The sequence below is a fragment of the Oncorhynchus keta genome, chromosome 18, assembly GCF_023373465.1.
Source record: "Oncorhynchus keta strain PuntledgeMale-10-30-2019 chromosome 18, Oket_V2, whole genome shotgun sequence".
Taxonomy (NCBI): domain Eukaryota; kingdom Metazoa; phylum Chordata; class Actinopteri; order Salmoniformes; family Salmonidae; genus Oncorhynchus; species Oncorhynchus keta.
This window is the reverse complement of record NC_068438.1, coordinates 6,011,468-6,030,514: the sequence shown is the minus strand read 5'-3', so window position 1 is coordinate 6,030,514 and position 19,047 is coordinate 6,011,468. Positions and strand designations below refer to the sequence as shown.

The 19,047-nt window shown below is 45.3% G+C and overlaps 1 protein-coding gene across 2 annotated transcripts in view; it reads left to right on the top strand.

Moving 5' to 3' along the window:
- Positions 1-19,047, top strand: part of LOC118396815 (protein phosphatase 1 regulatory subunit 37-like) — a 52,635-nt gene that overhangs the window by 18,964 nt on the left and 14,624 nt on the right. For both annotated transcript variants that reach the window (XM_052467292.1, XM_052467293.1), the window contains exons 2-5: positions 12,378-12,475; positions 16,958-17,003; positions 17,096-17,196; positions 18,924-19,043. In XM_052467292.1, the coding sequence (XP_052323252.1) occupies positions 12,378-12,475; positions 16,958-17,003; positions 17,096-17,196; positions 18,924-19,043 (365 nt within the window). The remainder of the gene's footprint in view (positions 1-12,377; positions 12,476-16,957; positions 17,004-17,095; positions 17,197-18,923; positions 19,044-19,047) is intronic.

The following is a 19,047-nucleotide window of genomic DNA, read 5'->3' as shown; positions in this document are numbered from 1 at the left end:
TTGTTGGCTTTATGTAGGCTGTTTTTACATAGTTGCCAATGGCTATAGATGTTAGTTTTAGAATATTGATTAAGATACGAAGACTTAATTATAAATTTAAATGAAACTGTTCCACGAAAATGTACACATGAAAATCAGAACTGGCATGCAGATCAGTAGAAATGGTAAGATAGATTGGCACTCCAAATGGAAAAGGTTGCCGACCCCTAGCTTAACGGCAGAATCTGGAGGAGGATCGGGAACAGGTTATTTTTATTCTTCTGGTTAGGCTATCTTTATCTCTTGCTCACTCTTGTGTCTTTAAAAAATACATGTTTAAAAATTTTAAACAATAGATTGGTCGAAAAAACAGACGACTCTAGGTCTAACAAGATTCTGTTTAGTCGGGAAAGGCCTATCCAGCAGGCATCCATCCAGGCCACTGTCAGCAGAGCTCTGCCCCGTAGCGTAGGCCTTTCTCTCTTTCATGGACCATGCGTTCCTCGCCCCCTGTGACCAGTGTCAGCTGTCATGTGTGAATGACGTTGCTGCCACCCTGTGCAGCATGGTGGTGTGAAATGGCAGGGATGGGGACGGGGGAGCAGGGCGCTATTTAAGACTCTCAACACTCAGTTGTTAAGTAGGCCGTCAGGTCCAGTACCTGCTCCGTTCGTCCAGAGGGCTCCCCTCATTCCACACAGTCAATGGCCTGTGACTGCTGACTGATTGCTTCACCAGGCCCAGTCCTCCTGTCGCTTCCCTCTGAACCCTACGCCCAGTCCTGGGGACCTCTCAACCCTACAAAATGGCTGCTTTGCCATTTCTACTTCTCCTTGTCCCCTCAATGCGGGAGCCGATCGATACAGGTCACAGACTGAAATGGAGTGTCTATTAAAGAACCTGTGATGTTGCATGCCTCAGTGTTGCATGGATTTTCTTTGAGTGACAAGTGCAGTTCCTCATCAGGTGTGCATGGCTCTACTCTTCCTCTCCTAGTCTCCTTTTCGTCTTTTGTCAACCTTGATCATTAAAGACCCATGCCGGTTGGCATGGCTTAGCATGTCTGTGTCACCATGTCATCAACACCCTGAGTCACAGTCAGTGACCCTTCAGCCACAAATGATTAGCTCAGGTGACTTTCACTTTCCATCGTGCACTGACTATGTCATTCCATGCTTTGTCTACCACGCTAATTTGTGTCGGTCATTGCAGAACGTTAATATTAATTGACATCCGAGATCAAAGTTATCTTTCAGAAGAGATGATTTACCAAAGAACATCAAAAGTAATATGCTGTTATCGTCAAAGCAGCATTCAGTTGTTCCCCCTCGCTTTCTTTCTTCCTCCTCCCTCCCATTTGATTGAAAACAATGCTATCCTCTGAAGTTTCAGTCCTACATGCAGTCCGCAGATGACTCGGATGCTCTTGCTAGTGCAGACTGTGTTCATCTGTGGCAGCTTGGCTGAGTCAGGGACACCTGGACCCAGTCCTAGTCCCTTCACAGACACCGTGCCCAGCATAGAATGAGTAGAACGGACATGGCTCTAAAAATCTACAGGGGATTTCACTGTCTGCTCAATAGAAAAGCATTGCTCCACGTGTAGAACTCTGAGAATCAGCCCAATTCTTACAGGTGTTTGATCAACTAACATTCAAACATTGACACGGCCGGTCCACCTACCACAGAACATTGCTTTGAATCTACCAAGTTTAATTGTATGGCACCCAGAGACTGTCCCTCTCAGCACTGATAAGTGTCTCCACACTCCCCTCTACGCTCCTCCCAGCCGCTGTGGTGAAAGGGGGAAAACTCAGAGGAGGAAGGAAGTGAAGGGGAGATTGACACACAGGGAGAAATTGGGGTCAGACTGCACTTGGATGCAGCTAGCTTGGGCAGTAAACCCTTCTGAAGGAGTAGTCGCGTAGACGTACTCCAGAAATGCCATTTTCCCCTCTGTAAAAATATTCAGTTGGGAGCTTTAGGCTGTATCTAGAGGCAAAAGGAGGCATTACTATCAGCTTAAAGGTCAAATTTGTTTACAGCCTGATTTAGATGACCGCTACAGTGCCATCTGAAAGCATTCACACCACTTGATTTCTTTTAAAAGCCAGAATTAAAATAGATTTAAATTGAGGTTTTGTCAGTGGTCTACTCACACTACCCCTATAATTTGAAAGTGGAATATTTTTTTAATGAAATGTTTACAAATGAATTAAAAATAAAACGTTGAAATGTCTTGAGTCAAAGTATTCAACCCTTTGTTATGGCAAGCCTAAATATGTTCAGGAGTCAAAATTAGCTTATGTCACATAAGTTGCATGGATTGTTGAATAACTACCTCATCACTGTACCCCACACAGAATTATCTGTAAGGTCCCTCAGTCGAGCAGTGAATTTCAAACACCGATTCAACCACAATACAAAGCGTTGTGTTTGGGGAAAGTGGCTGCGTCATAATATGGGTATGCTTGTCATTGGCAAAGACTGGGGAATTCTTTTCTAGGATAAAATAAACCGGAATGGAGCCAAGCACAGGCAAACACCTGGTTGTCTGCTTTCCAACAGACACTGGGAGACAAATTCACCTTTCAGCAAGACCGTAACCTAAAACACAAGGCCACTGGAGTTGTTCCTGAGTGGCAGAGTAACAGTTTTGACTTAAATCGTCTTGAAAATCAATGGCAAGACTTGAAAATGGCTGTCCAGCAATGATCACCAATCGACTTAAGAGCTTTCATAGTCTTGATGCGGAAAAAGTTTATTTAATCAATTTTAGAATTCGGCTGTAACGTAACAAAATGTCAAAAGTCAAGGGGTCTGAATAGTTTCCGAATGCACTGTATTCGGAAACTTCCCTGCTGGCCCTTCCCTGCTGCCCTACCAAGACCAGAAACGCAATAGGGACGACGACTTCTCTGTTCAGGCCCCAGGAGAAGCGAGCGGGTTCTGCCTGTTTCACCAGATCTCACTTTAATGGCCTCTAAATGTTTGCCCTCTTCATATGTCAAGGATTATCCCTAGCTAAGGTGTGTGCGCGTCAGTGGATTGGCCTACTCATAAGGTAGTCCTTACAATATGATCGGATGGTTATGATTTGATTAGGATCCCCAGTAGCCAACGCCAATGGCGACGGCTTGTCTTACTGGGGTCCGACAAAAAAACAGACAAAAATACTTTTCATCCTTTTCAAACATTTAACAGACATTTAAATATAACATTTAATTTAAAGACAAGTGGTGAGGTAGATCGTGTGGGAAAGGCTGACCTTTGGTTGGTTTGACCACTTGGGGTTTTACGTCAGTACAACATGACAAGCTGTGTCCCATATTCGACACAGTATATTTGACATTCAGCTTGACTCTTTGCTGTGTGCTTTATGTCTCCTCTTCAGTTGTGTTCAGAGGCACGTTTTCAAAGCCACATTTTCCTGTGCTTGTTGAGGCCTAATCGTAAAGTAAAAGAAGAATGTTATGAGACTACTCTCCCTTTTGGCCTGTGCTTTCGTTCTAGTTCTCCCAACCTGGCTAGTTAGTGCAAAGGCAGTGGTGGAAAAAGTACCCAATTTGTCATACTTGAGTAAAAGCTTAAGATACCTTTTTAATAGATACGGACTTAAGTGAAAGTTACCCAGTAAACTACTACTTGAGTAAAAGACTAAAAGTTTTTGGTTTTAAATATAAGTATCAAAAGTAAATATTATTGCTAAAATGTACTTACGTGTAAATAATTTCAAAGTCCTTATATTAAGCAAACCAGACAGCATAATTTTCTTGTTTCAAAAAAGTATTTACGGATAGCCAGGGGCCCGCTCCAACACTGACATTGTTTACATCGTTTTCATTTACAAATGAAATGTGTTTAGGGAGTTTACCAGATCAGAGGCTATAGGGATGACCGGGATGTTCTTTTGATAATTGTATAAATTAGACCATGTTATTGTCCTGCTAAGCATTTCAAAATGTAGTGAGCACTTCAGTGTGTCAGGGAAAATGTATGGTGTAAACAGTACATACTTTTCTTTAGGAATGTAGTAAAGTCAAAGATATAAATAGTAAATTACAGATACCCCCAAAAACTACTTAAGTAGTACTTTCAAGTATTTTTTTACTGAATTGCTTTCCACCACGGTGCGATGGGATCAGGGCCAAGTGTCGAACGCTTTCTAGGCTAATTCTATGCCGCACCCTCGGTAGAAATGCCGCCTTCTACCCTCTTTCTCAGTACCCTGCCTGTATTCCCTCCATTCTTCACCCCTGCCTCACTTCCACATCTGCTTACCCTCTGTTTTCCTCCTTCCCCCTGTTTTTCTCGCCCTGAATTCTGTGTATTGACTCGGGGTTGAAAACTTATCTAATCAAGATACTTTTGTGTGTATATATAGTGTATGTGGACACCCCTTCAAATGAGTGGATTCTGCTATTTCAGCCACGCTCGTTGCTGACCGGTGTATAAAATCGAGCACACAGCCATGCGATCTCCGGAGACGAGCATTGGCAGTAGAATGGCCTTAGGGAAGAGCTCAGGGACTTTCAACATGGCACAGTCATAGGATGCCACCTTTTCACCAAGTCCGTTTGTCAAATTTCTGTCCTGCTACAGCTGCCCAGTGTAAGTGCTGTTATTGTGAAGTGGAAACATGTAGGAGAAACAACAGCTCAGCCGCGAAGTGGCAGGCCACACAAGCTCACAGAACGGGACCACTGAAGCGCATAGCGTGCTTAAAACGTCTGTCCTCGGTTGCAACACTCACTACTGAGTTGTAGTGACAGCCTCTGGGAGCAACGTCAGCACAATAACTGTTTGTCAGGAGCTTCATGAACTGGGTTTTCATGACCAAACAGCCGCACACAAGTCTAAGATCATCATGCGCAATTCCAAATGTCTGATAGAGTGGTGTAAAGCTCGCCACCATTGGACTCTGGGTTTGGCGGATTCCAGGATAACGCTACCTGCCCGAATGCATAGTGCCAACTGTAACGTTTGGTGGAGGAGGAATAATGGTCGGGGGCTGTTTTTTATGCTTGAGGCTATAGGCCCCTTATTTCCAGTGACGGGAAATCTTAACACTACAGCATACAATGACATTCTAAATGATTCTGTGCTTCCAACTTTGTGGCAACAGTTTTGGGAATGACCTTTTCCTGTTTCAGCATGACAATGCCCCCATGCACAAAGCGAGGTCCATACAGAAATGGTTTGTTGAGATCAGTGTGGAAGAACTGGCGTCAACCCCATTTGAACACCTTTGGGACGAATTGGAGCCAAACCTAATCGCCCAACATCAGTGTCCTACCTCACTAATGCTCTTGTGGCTGAATGGAAGCAAGTCCCTGCAGCAATGTTCCAACATCTAGTGGAAAGCCTTCCCAGAAGAGTAGAGGCTGTTATAGCAGCAAGGGGGGGGGGGGCAGCTCCTTGTTAATACCCATGATGTTGGAATGAGATGTTCGACGAGCAGATGTCCACTTACTTTTGGTCATGTTGTGTTAGGCGTTTTTTTTTCTTCTCAAGATTATTCATCCATTTTGAGTTTTTTTCGTGTAGATAAAAAAGACATCCGTTTTAATCCAAATTCGTAACACGAGCTTCATAAACACAACCAAATTATTATTTTTGCAATAGCATATATGCAATTATTTTGACTGTTTTGAATGTTGACATCCAAAATATGTCAAAGGCCCTCAAGGCCTTTCTCGTGTTAATGTACGTGTTGTAGGCCTATTGATTAGAATCAGCAAGCTAAGCTCACGAGCTGGGAGAGGAGGCTCGGCAGCAAAACTTGACGGTTTTATGAAGGCTGGCCAATACCTACAGTAGTGTTGTAATCGCATAGCAGCCCCAGAGACTGACTGTACAGGTTCTCTCATATCTTTTGTTCACGCCTCGCCTGGCCACCTCACCACCGAGGTGAATTCTGTCATTTTTTAAAACATGTATCCCAATCAGGGGCCGTCTGTTGATGAACAACGTTAGCTTGAGCTCATAGAATATGGTTCAATGGCTCAAATACCTGCATTTGTGGTGAACATTATGGGCTACATTATTCCTGATGGCATACATTTAAATAAGCCTAACTGCATAACAAAGAAGAATAATGGATAAGAACGCAAATGTCCTCCTTTTTTTGACAAATAACTTGTCTTTCACAACAGCGCCAACAAATCTCACAGGTATTTTTTTTTATGGCCTTTGTGCAAACAGGTTATTAATGCCGGCTATAGGTAATCCTGTTTGGGTTGTGCCTGCTGCCTGCACATTTGTTTTGTCTTTAAGGAGGGGTAAAATGGTGTATTTGGCACCGTTTGGCTTGTCCTCAGAGCTCAGACAGACAGCATCTCCCTTTCAAGCTGTATGTTGGTTTTAAAGTCTTGTTTAGCTCCAGGAATTGTGCAATACAGCTCACCCCCACCTTCTCCATACAGTCAGGTTTGTGCTGTAGGATTGGAGGATATTACCATCTAATTGGAAATCAACTGTGTTTGACAGACATCGTTGACTGCAATGAATGGAAGCAAGTCCCTGCAGCAATGTTCCAACATCATCTAGTGGTGATGTTAGAACATATCATTTTTTTGACGTTTAAAAAAATATTTTTTACACATGATCGTTTAACCTATTTAAACTAGACTGGCACTGCCAGAGTTGGGCAGCAGGCAGCGCACAACAGGGCAGCTCACAGCTGGGCGACATGCCAAATGGCCTACCTATTTATTTTTCAATAAATATGTAGGTAGACTTAGTCTACTATTAATGCAATAAGTAGGCCTACAGTGTAGATTGTAGACAGCGGAGAGTGCCAAAAGATGCATTTTCCCTTCTTGTCGCAAATGTTATTTGAATGTTGACTTGTTGGTCGACGCATATCTTTCATGAACAACATTCAAATGAATTTGGACGACCGTAACAGAGTTTTATATCTCAGAAAGTTGTGTTTGTGAATAGGCCAAATAAAAACATGACATGATAATAATGAGAGAGAACCAACAATTGCAAGATAGAAAAATCGAATGGAAGTTTAAACAAACGTGACAAGTTTCTGGCCTCCACCTGACCAAAGTTTTAGGAAAATCCTTGCAAACCAAACAGCCAGAATTATAAGACTAGACTACTGTCAATAAAATGTGCAGTTAACGTTACTTGTACAAGTTAAACAGATGTGAATTTATTGTGGACGTGTTTTATTCATATCCTTCAATTATGCAACCAGCATTACATAAGCTCGCACAGCAGCACTTATGGGAACAAAAAATAAATGTTGCCTATAAAAAATACAAAATAAAACATTTTAAGCTACAAAATAAATAAAGTTAACAAAATATGTATGACAAACTTATTTTCACTGTAATTTATTTGGTTAAGACACAACAGAATATTCTAGCCTGGCTACATTTATTTTGAATAAGACTCATCTGTGAATAGAGGCTTTGAAAAGTGCAATAAAGAGCCATTTGGACTGTTTTTCTTGTCATTTTATATTAACCTACCTAAAGGTTTCTGGCAAGGAACACAAGAATGTTCACCTTTTTCTGTCTTTAATAGACTGCGGAGTGGGGTAACAATATTACCTGCTGTGAGGTCTACTGAAAACAAGTTCAGACGGAATGCTTTTCCCACAGATGTAGATGGTATTTGAGGACGACGCTGGCCAAGAGCGGAGAGCGACCCTCATTCCCTCACTACCCTGCCAGTGGGTCATCATCTCCTCCGATTCCATTTTAGTGTAACTTTGCTTCGCTCTCCCAAGAGACTGCCCAGTGACATCTTCTGTGGTCGACATGCACGCTCAATCTCAGTTGAAATTGTTCTTAATCACCACTGAAAGGGTCTCGTATCACACTGTCGGCTTAAAACGTTTGGTACCAAATCATCGTTCAAAGTTAAGTTTGAGTGACAGGCTGCATTACAGATTGTTTACTGCGTTGCTAGGCAAGGACGATCTACCCCCCCGCCCCGGGTAGGGAAGAAAAATAGACGATACAATCTTATATCAACGATGTTTGGACAGGTCGATGGGGTGACGTGTCATTCCAGGCATCAACCAACCCTTTTGTGCTGCTTAAAGGTGAATTAGTGCTCCATGCTGTTTGCAGTAAAACTCTCAGATTACTGGGGGATGGGAGCAGCCCAGACTTTATGGCCCTGTAGCTTTTATAGCACATCTTTACCTGCTGCTATTTACCTTGAGCTGTTTCCGGCCAGGGAAGCTGTGTGGTACACAGTGTGGCCCTGGCTTCTCAACAGAACACTCTCCCACTCCTACTCCAGTTCCTTACTTGCTGAGAACTAGTTTTCTAGAGGACTGATAATAGGTAACGAAGTGATGATGTCGTGTGTGTGTGTGTGTGTGTGTGTGTGTGTGTGTGTGTGTGTGTGAGGCGTGCTCTGAGAACCAGGGGAGTTTCTCCACCTCTGGGCTGTTGGAATGTGCTACCTTCCTGCGACTCACGTCTCTCTTTCCCCCCTCTGGAAAGAGTGTACACTCACTCCTGCTCGACGACAACCCTGCAAGCTAGGCCTAATGCTTTCCCAAGGACACGTTGTACACCTAAGCATGCACGCACACGTGTACACACACACACACACACACACACACACACACAGAGCGTTGACAGGAGCTGACATGAGCCTCAGGGCTGTTGCAACAGGAGCCACAGGTAGAGCTGAACTGAAAGGGTTTGTGTGCAGGGTGTAATTGGGGTTAACAATTGAACATTAAAAAAAGCAGGTAGCAGTATTAAGTCTACATGAAAATGTTCACTGTCCTGACCATTTGAAGGATGTCTTTGAATCTGCTGTAACAATGTTGGGGGGACACACAAGGAGGCTACACTTTGTAGAAGGAAAGCAAGCGATATGTTCTATGATGAAGTTGAGTGTTTTGGGTGTGTTCTGTTTAAGGAATTGTCTTAATGTGAGGGAGAGGGATGGTGAAGGTGATTTCACAATCTGCTTCTGGATATTTGTTTTTGAAGGGAGATGCTCGATCTCCGTCAGTTTGAGGAGATCTCATAAGAGACACTGTATTGTGTTTTGGAGACGGGCGACTATTGAGACTGCTTTATTGGGTTGCTGCCTGCCCTGGATGTCCAGCCAGGTGATTCTAATACAATACAGCCCCTCCTGGATCAACAGGTGTGTACACACACACATACACACACACACAGAGGTAGACAAGGCAAGCACACGCACGTAGCCTACACTCTTTCTCGCTCTGTCACACACACAACGCACACACACTCACTCACCCTCTTTTCAGACGCGTTTTGTTTTGACTGCTTTTTAAAGCCTTTATCCCTCTGTCATCTGCTCCGCCGTATCCAGATCAGTCCTGATATAGCACATCCTGGGCCTAACAGTTGATGCCCTGAGCCTTTTTCTCAGTGTGTGAGTGAGTGGTAGGTGTGTTGCATAAGCAGCGCAGCTCTGGCTCTGTGCTTTCCAGGGCCCTTTTAGAGCAGGCTGTTGTTCATTCAGTCTGCGTCTGATGGCAGGCAGAGCCTCATGATGCTGATCACTGGTTGGGCCTGTCTGGCCTGCAGGAGAGCTTTAGTTCTGCTTCTAACTGAAATGGACTATCTGTTTTGAATGCATGCGTTCGAGGGAAAGCTTAACAACTGCACTACTAGGTGTCGAGAAACGTGCACACACACATAGTTGAAGTCGGACGTTTACTTACACTTAAGTTGGGGTCATTAACTCATTTTTCAACCACTCCACAAAGTTCTTGTTAACAAACTGTAGTTTTGGCAATTCGGTTAGGACATCTACTTTGTGCATGACTCAAGTAATTTCTCCAACAATTGTTTACAGATTATTTCACTTATAATTCACTGTATCACATTTCCAGTGGGTCAGAAGTTGACATACACTAAGTTGACTGTGCCTTTAAACAGCTTGGAAAATTCCAGAAAATTGTCATGCTTTAGAAGCTTTTGATAGGCTAATTGACATAATTTGAGTCAATTGGAGGTGTACCTGTGGATGTATTTCAAGGCCTAGCTTCAAACTCAGTGCCCCTTTGCTTAACATCATGGGAAAATCAAAAGAAATCAGCCAAGACCTCAGAAAAAAATTGTAGACCTCCAGAAGTCTGGTTCATCCTTGGGAGCAATTTCCAAATGCCGGAAGGTACCATGTTCATCTGTACAAACAATAGTAATCAAGTATAAACACCATGGCACCATGCAACCGTCATATCGTTCAGATGCGTTCTGTCTGCTAGAGATGAATGTACTTTGGTGCGAAAAGTGCAAATCAATCCCAGAACAGCAAGGAGGCCTACAAACCTGACTCAGTTACACCAGCTCTGTCAGGAGGAATGGGCCAAAATGCACCCAACTTATTGTGGGAAGCTTGTGGAAGGCTACCTGAAACGTTTGACCCAAGTTAAACAATTTAAAGGCAATGCTACCAAATACTAATTGAGTGTATGTAACCTTCTGACCCAGTGGGAATGTGATGAAATAAATAAAAGTTAAAATAAATCATTCTCTCTACTTTTATTCTGACATTTCACATTCTTAAAATATAGTGGTGATCCTAACTGACCTAAGACAGGACATTTTTACAAGGATTAAATGTCAGGAATTGTGAAACTGAGTTTAAATGTATTTGGCTGTAGTGTATGTAAACTTCCGACTTCATCTGTGTGTGTGTGTGTGTGTGTGTGTGTGTGTGTGTGTGTGTGTGTGTGTGTGTGTGTGTGTGTGTGTGTGTATACACACACACACACACACACACACACACACAGATGAAGTCGGAAGTTTACATACACTACAGCCAAATACATTTAAACTCAGTTTCACAATTCCTGACATTTAATATACACACACACTTACCAGTGCCTGTGTTTCTATCTCTGTAACACACAGCGTTGATGGTGCTCCCTGGTCATGAGTTATTTGGGCTGTGATTTGGAGAATATGGAGACACGCCGAACAACATGTTTGCACACATCCGTGCTCTCTCGGTCTCTTTAACATACACACGCTTGTAGACACAGTAAGCCTAACTGGGATGTCCCCTGGAGACTCATTGCTGTTGTTTGATTGTCACTTGACCATGGAGGGGTTAGAATGACTGATAAAATCCTCAGGTTTCTTCAAAGCCACTAAGGACAAAGGGTTATCTGTGTGTTGTGGATGCGTTTCAGAGGGCTTTGATGGGTGAAGATCCCAAGCTACAAGAATACCACGGCACCGCCCTGAATTTCTATGGTTGAACCATACTGTATGGAGTCGAACCACACGGAGTCTCTGTGCATTGAATTTCTTTCTTCAACGTTCACCGTCTTCAACAATCCTTAGCCTGGTCCCAGATCTGTTTGTGCTTTTGCGTGATCCATCGTCATTGGCAAGCTGAACATGACAATTCCATTAGGAATTGGCAGGAGAGCAGAAACAGACTGGCACCTAGGCTAAGAGGATGACCGTCCTGCCACTCGGGAGCGGGACTAGAATGACAATGCGGGATTCAGATGAAGGGTGGGGAAGGAGAGCGGGAGGAAGGCAAGAGAGGGGACATTTTGTCTCACCTTAGCGTAAGTAGCCAAACTGCTGATGGCAGGACAAAATATCAGACCTTTATGTCTTGTGTGAGAAACAGACTCGCAGCATATGCATACACTTGACACACACACACACCTGTCTCTTTGTCTGCGCATCTCTCATTAGTCTATCTGAGCTGAAACAACGAGGCTGAATCTGCACCTCAGTCGTCTGAACAGTGAGTCCTGAGAGCGAGTGTCTAGGATGGCAGTGGGTCTCTCTCACACACACACACACATGCGCGCTGGACTCTGTAGAAAGCTGCAGTACAGAGGCACCTCGGAGGGTCTCCACGGTGTGCCCCTCTCTCCACTGATGAGCCAGATGCAGTCTGAATACTCACCAGCCATTTATAGCGAGGGGATCTGGTTGGCTTCGTTTCCTGTCCATTAGTTAAGCAGATTGCAAATCCCATATACTTACTGTGTCTCAAAATACCACATGCTCTCCTTGTGTATGACTCACTCAGCCACCAAGGGAGATGTTTTTAATGTGTGATATCGCTGAACGTTTTCGACCGATTTTCACCCGCCAGTTGCATGTGTTTTTTATGTTTTATATAGAGGTGAGAAGGTAGCCAGGTGAATGTGAGAATGTTATGTCACCATGTTGTCAATCGTACTGTGCTATAATGTCTGTGATGTAAACTGATGTCGTCAACAGGCCACCTTTTGAGTATCGGTGTGTGTGTGTGTGTGTGTGTGTGTGTGTGTGTGTGTGTGTGTGTGTGTGTGTGTGTGTGTGTGTGTGTGTGTGTGTGTGTGTGTGTGTGTGTGTGTGTGTGTGTGTGTGTGTGTGTGTGTGTAATCATGTTGTCACCTTGTTGGTCTAACTCTCTCTTGTTTTTCAGCCCAGAATGTGACGGTGGATGAGATTCTCTCTGCCTACAGACAGGCCTGCGTGAAACTCAACTGTAAACCCATCCCCAAAGTGCTTAAACAGATGCAGGTAAACTTGAATGAAATACACACACACACACACACAGATATAGATCTCATATCCAAAGAAGAAACCCACTCAGGTTAGCCCAAACAAAGTGTAGGCTTTTAATAGTTTGTGGATCCACAGTAACACACACACACTCTCTCTCACACATTCTCCATGCCACTATTTCAGTAGCCTAATAACAGCACTGAAACACTAGACTTAATTCAGGCTTTCTTAGCTTTTATTCTTGTCGTGGAGCTGGATTAAGCCTGTATCTGGACTTTTAAATCCCCAACACCATCACCACCTCATCAAAATCTGGTACCAGTGGAACCCTCTCTCACCCTGGCACCCAATCAAACACCACCTGACCTCAAACCACCCTGCTGGGGCAGCTCACTCACACCCACCGTGGGGATTGTCATGGAGCTAGCTGGGCTTTGCTGACAGCAGCAGGGGGGTTTATGTGCTGTGTCTGTCTGGTTTGTTGATGTTTGTTGTTTTCCGTTTGCTCGGTCTTGTGCTCTAATCCCTAATAAAAAGTAGCTCCTGGGGTCTGATAGGGAATGTTTTCTTTTTTTAAATACCGGTGCCGTGTGTGTGTGTGTCCACACATTAACGTGTTAATGCAAGAGTGGGCATTGTTTGTTTTTCTTTCAGTTGAAAGCCTGTTATGTAAACACTTTGTCTTGGCAACAGGAATGAATGGAGAAACCCGTGAAAGGCCTTTTTCACCTCAAGTGTCTGGGCAGAACAAGGGGAGGGCTCATGGCTGTTTGTACTGGGCTTATCGCTGTCGTTCTACTGTCCAGTAGTCTTCCTTCCTTTCCGTTCGCGTGAGAGGTCGACCAATGCCGCATTGATACCATGATGTTTGCTTGTGAAGAACGAGAGAGAAAATGGACAAAAATGCAATCACAGATGGAAATGAAGAGCCAGACCGAGGCACAGCCATAAGTAGCATAAGAGAGGGTGTGTGTGTGTGACTCCTACTGTAATTTGCCACGGTTTCCTGTCCAGCGACCACACACTCCAGCATGTCTCCGTCTGCTGTGCCGTGTCATTGGAAAGTTTGAGTGTTTGCGGAAGTGCTTGGTTAAATAAAGGTTCAATTTATTTATATATTTTTTAAAATATATATTTACTCTTCAAGACCCACCCCAGAACTCTTTCCGCCCATCCACCTTCCCTTAACACACTCACACATACACTCACACATGCACACAGACATTCTCAAACACACACCCTTGCACAGTACAAACACACACACACACACACACACACACACACACGCATAAGCTAAAGCAGCCTACTGTTAACATTCTGTCGATGGTCAATAGCCTTCTGTTGGTGGTCAATACACACCCTGTTGCTTGCATACAGAAGTATGGGCGTGTTTTTTATTTTTTAAATACCCACTGTAGCTTCCTGAAGTCTCCTGGGCAGGTTTGTCTTTCTCTGTTGTGTGTCTCGTCTTAGGAAGACAATGGGCGTCAGGGTGTGTGCGTGTGGGATGGCGGTTTAAATCCGCAGTTGTGTGAGGATGAGCTCATAGGGAAGAGTCAGAGGGTGAGTGACAGAAGGGGCCGGCAGCGGGATGGCGAGTGCAGCTACACGTGATCAAGTGTTGTCGTATTTGTCACATGCGCCGAATACAGCAGGTGTAGACCTTACCGTGAAATGCTTAATGACAAGCCCTTATCACTGTTGGATGTTTGCGGTTCGCAAACACACATGTTCTCGGTGGAAGAATTGCCTCCCTTTCCTTCTCTCTCAACCCCTTGTACTGTCTGTCGTCTGTCTACCCCTCCTGCACCTCTCTACCTCCCGCATTCCTTGCAAGAAAAACCTTGCTCAATCCGCCTCCTCTCTCTCTCTCGTGTGTGTGTGTGTGTGTGTGTGTGTGTGTGTGTGTGTGTGTGTGTGTGTGTGTGTGTGTGTGTGTGTGTGTGTGTGTGTGTGTGTGTGTGTGTGTGTGTGTGTGACGGAGGCTCAGGGAATCTCCCGTCACCCCACTCAGGCGGCGTTTAGTCATTGGTGAGAGAGAGGGTGACATCACGCACACTTGTGGAAAGACTCATCACTGTGCTAAGCTGGCCTTCTGCTCGTGCCTTAAATAAAGCCCGGGTAACTTTCCACTGTGGGGTTAACAGCCAGTGAATACACTGTCGTCAGTGTGTTTGGCTGCTGGTCTGCTCTGATCCACGGCCCGGTTTTTCTGCTTAGTCATCCTTGAAAGAAACGGCTGTATAAACATACCCGTCCCCCAAAAAAATGGCTGCCAAGAAAGATGTGTTTTTCCCCCCTTTTTAAATACACTTTTTATTTAGTGTGTACTGTGCACGTGGTGTCCGTGTCCGGCCAGGGGCCTACAGGTTACCTACATTGTGTGTGTGTGTGTGTGTGTGTGTGTGTGTGTGTTTTTTTAAGGGGCTCTAGCCTATTCAGCGTCTGTGTGCGGAATACCTGAGCCTCAGTAGCCCCAACCAGCGCCCCTGGGCTTAGACGCTTGGCAGCACTGTGTCACATTTCTGTCTCCGCTGCTCCCCGTCTGCACGAGGATGTTCAATCTCCCCCTCTGTCACACACGCACAACTATAGATGTGTACGCACATGTGCACACACGCTCAAGAATACGCACACTCATAAGGCCACAGATGTTCACTTTGGCGTGCTCGTGACTCAATAAGGTGTATAGGACTACTCATTATTCAGGGACAGACATACCCGCGGCCACACAGTCCTATTGTGGAGGCCTGTGCAGTGCCATATCGTGTTCCCTTTCCGTAGTTTCTCGCTCGCCCCTCTGAGACACGCACACACACACATAATCACCCCAGGTAGTAGAGTGGAGGACCTGCCAATCCCAGAACGCCACGGAGGGTCACACACCATCAGCCCCAGAAAGTCACTCACTCAGCTGAATGTATCTGTACCTGAATGGGTGACACACACACACACACACACACTATGCAGTACCTCAGTGGGTCTTACGCGTCTTCACTGTGTGCTGCTCACACGCACTCTCACATACCTGAATAGGTCTGTCTTTCCTCTCACACTGTCACATTCACATGCATCTACTGTAGGCTCCTGGCAACATTGTATATTGTGCTAATGGCTGTGCATTCTTCATGGCAAGTGACTAAACCAGCTGTAGTTTAAAGTACAATGACTTTTTAATTTTCTCCAGAAGGGTGTGTTTGTCTGGGCTGAAGTGTCTGTCAGTATCGCCTGCAGACAGTCAAAACCACCTGAAGGCTATAGGGCCAGGGGACTATTTACTTTGGTCTGTTTTCCATGGTTTTTCTGCTGTCTGTAGTTTCTCACACTGTCTGTCTGTCTGGGCTGTATTCAGGTCCTAGCAGAGCTTCAGATCCATTCTTAGCTATCTATCGCTGCTGATCTTGGACAGACTTAGCTTTATTTCTCATCTGCAATTTTTAAGCATTGACCCCGTAACCTACGAACGGATGGCCCTAATGTTGCTCTTGGTTGTGTAGATCACATACCCTGAAAACACACTTCGGTGTACTTTGCTTTTATTATGAGGACATAGGTCTGTTTAGCTACTGTTATCAGCGGTGACTATCTGACAAGCAGCCGGTGATGGGGGAGGTGAGGTTATTGAGTTCGTGTTCACCGTGCTGTGTAGTGCAGCACAGTGGGATTTGCTGGGGGGGGGGACAGGGTTGGAGGTGGGCTGGGGAAGGGTGGATTGGAATATCCCCCCCTCCCCCCTTTGAATGCAGTGGCGTTATGATGCTAACTGTGCAGAATAGAATTGGTTGCTGTGGAGTGAGGACACATGCGTCACATAAACAGACTTGCGGGTCGTGTAGAGATGTGACTGAGGGCAATACCCGCCACGGGCCTCTCTAACACATTGTAATCACAATGCGTCCAGCTCAGGTTTCATGGACCTGCTACATTTTAGATGCCACTATTTCCCTTTGATCTCGTGCATCTTATTGGCACAAAATGGCTGCCGTGCGTCAGCCAGGTATGTGTATGTGTGTGTGTGTGTGTAACAACACAGACACACTGAGTTTGAATGGGAAGAGTCGACCTTTACCTATGTAGGGATCTGGGATGTTCAACAGATAAAATGCTGGATATTATTATTGGCCTCATCCTACTATGACACTGGTTCAGATAAGAGAAGAAATGCTTTGTCTGCTGTTTTCCTGTCTGTTCAGGCAGGTCTTGGCTTGATGTTGTACTCTGCTGACGCAAGAGCGGGCGCACACACACACACACACACTTTAATCCCCATTGAGCAATCGTGTCCTGCCGACCTGTTCTTTGTATCAACGATTTAGGTCTGTGTACACAGGAGTTGTTTTTTTTTTCCATTTACGTGGGTTCATATTGGTCCCCTTTTTTATGTGATGAAAGTCAAAGTCTGTCTCTATGGTGACATTGTCCTACTGTGTTGTCTCTCTGAGTGATTGGCTTTGTGTGTCTTACTGAGGGTTGTTCTGTTTCCCTGTGTTTTCTTAGGAGCTGAAAGACCTAACTCATCGAAATGAATGCCTGGACCTTAAAGGTAAGCGTATACTGAATACACACGCACCGCGTACAACAGACACGCGCACACACAGGTCTGTCTTCAAGGCGTGACCGCTTGTGTCCCTCCAGGTGAGAAGCTGGACTATAAGGCGTGTGAGTCCTTGGAGGAGGTGTTCAAGCGGGTCCAGTTTAAAGTGGTGGACCTGGAGCAGACCAACCTGGATGAAGATGTACGTTTATCCACACCCCTCACTCTCCTTCTCCCCCCTTTTTTTCACCCTCTTTCCTCTCTTCAACTCCTTTTCCTCACTCTCATTATTTCCCTCCTCTTATTTCCCTGTCCTCTCGTTCCCCCTGTCTGTTTCCTGTCCCGCTCTCCTCTGGCAGGATGTGCAGTGTCTCCCAGGGTTGCGCGATTACTCTAAGAGCTCTGTGAATGTAAACACCATTAGATGGGGTTGGGTTGAGACGCGGACAGACAGGCGGTCAGGCGCAGACAGACCAGGCGGTCAGAACCGGAGCTCTGCTGTAGGCCAGAGGGACACAAACCGACGCTGCCTAGTCTGACCACTTCTTATTTCCTCAAACACACATTTTGTAGGCTTGGCTCCATGTGCTACTCAGTCAAGTGCTGTAAATGCACACACTTTTTTGTCCATGCTTGCACAGACTATACTGTAGACCTATACGTGAGTGCACATTCATGCACGTGGAGAGGATGGTGCATGCCCCCATTTGCTATCCACATAAGCATGTTCATGCATGCAAAGATACGCCGACAGTACTAAACAAATACATTGTGGTATGAATGCAGGCGCACCCCCCCCGACTGCCCTGGAAATGTCACTGAACTGACTTGCTGAGCTCCCTCACACTCGCTCGTTAAAGACCTTTTTTTAGTGGCTCTCTCACGGAGTCTCTCCCCCAACCCCCCACCGCAGGGGGAGACGGTCAAGTTTAGATGGGGACAGTGGGTTTGTCGGGCTGGCTGTCACTGGCCTGGATGTGGATGGCCCTACCTGGGCGACAGAGGGAACGGGAGCGAAGGAGTGGGTGAATGAGAGGCAGTGGTTGAGACAGAGCCATGGATCAGCCCAGTCTCTCTGTAGTGGGTTGCGTTACCCTTTTCCAGCTGCCTCACTTCATCAGGCTCTCTGTTAATGTGACTTACTGTAGCTACACCAGCCAGCCAGGGGCATCCGTCAGGACTTATTTGTTCAGTTTCTTTACTTTTGGATGGTCGTGGTTCTGGTTGGATAGAACCTGAGGTAACATAGTCTTAGCTCGACTGTTTTGTCTACTTATTTAATTCGAAGACCCTGTTTTGTTTGATTTGCGTGAATTAATTCCAAAGGCACGGTATTATTTGCATGAATGATTCCACAGTTTCTAATGATTTCTGGAGGGTTGAGGAAAGGTTCCCTGTGCAGATTGTGCTGTCCTTGCCCCAGTCATGTGCTAATTCCTAGACTGAGGTCGGCATGCAGATTCTGCAGCCAGCCAGATACTTACCCACCGGGCTCATGACTTGACTATTTCTGCTGTTTCAGGCAAATGGGGCCTCTGCCTGTGTGTGTAGATTCTCTTCTACTCACAATGATCGCCTGCTCATGAGTATGCTGAGTGTAGGTTTCCTGGGTAAAAATCCCAGACCTTTTGGTGTGTTGATGTCTGAGTAGTAGTGTCAGCTTCTACCATATAGGCCTATTTCTCTATTTTCCTTTGTTCCGTCTCTCGCACCAACCAACCAGTGGTCTCACCCTTGAGGCGGTTGGCCGTTTCCATAGTAGCGGAGGTTGTGCACAACACTGTCGGCCCTTCCTCCCATTTAGAACGTATGGCAACACTTGCAGGGAATATTTCTCTCATGATCTTATCTTAGTAGTTGGGATGTAAGACCAGTGTAAAGTGTGGCCAAACATTTGATCCTCCTCTGTCTCTCCTCTCTTCCTCCCAGGGTGCATCCGCTCTCTTTGACATGATTGAGTACTATGAGTCGGCCACACACCTCAACATTTCCTTCAACAAGCACATCGGCACCCGCGGCTGGCAGGCCGCAGCCCACATGATGAGAAAGGTGA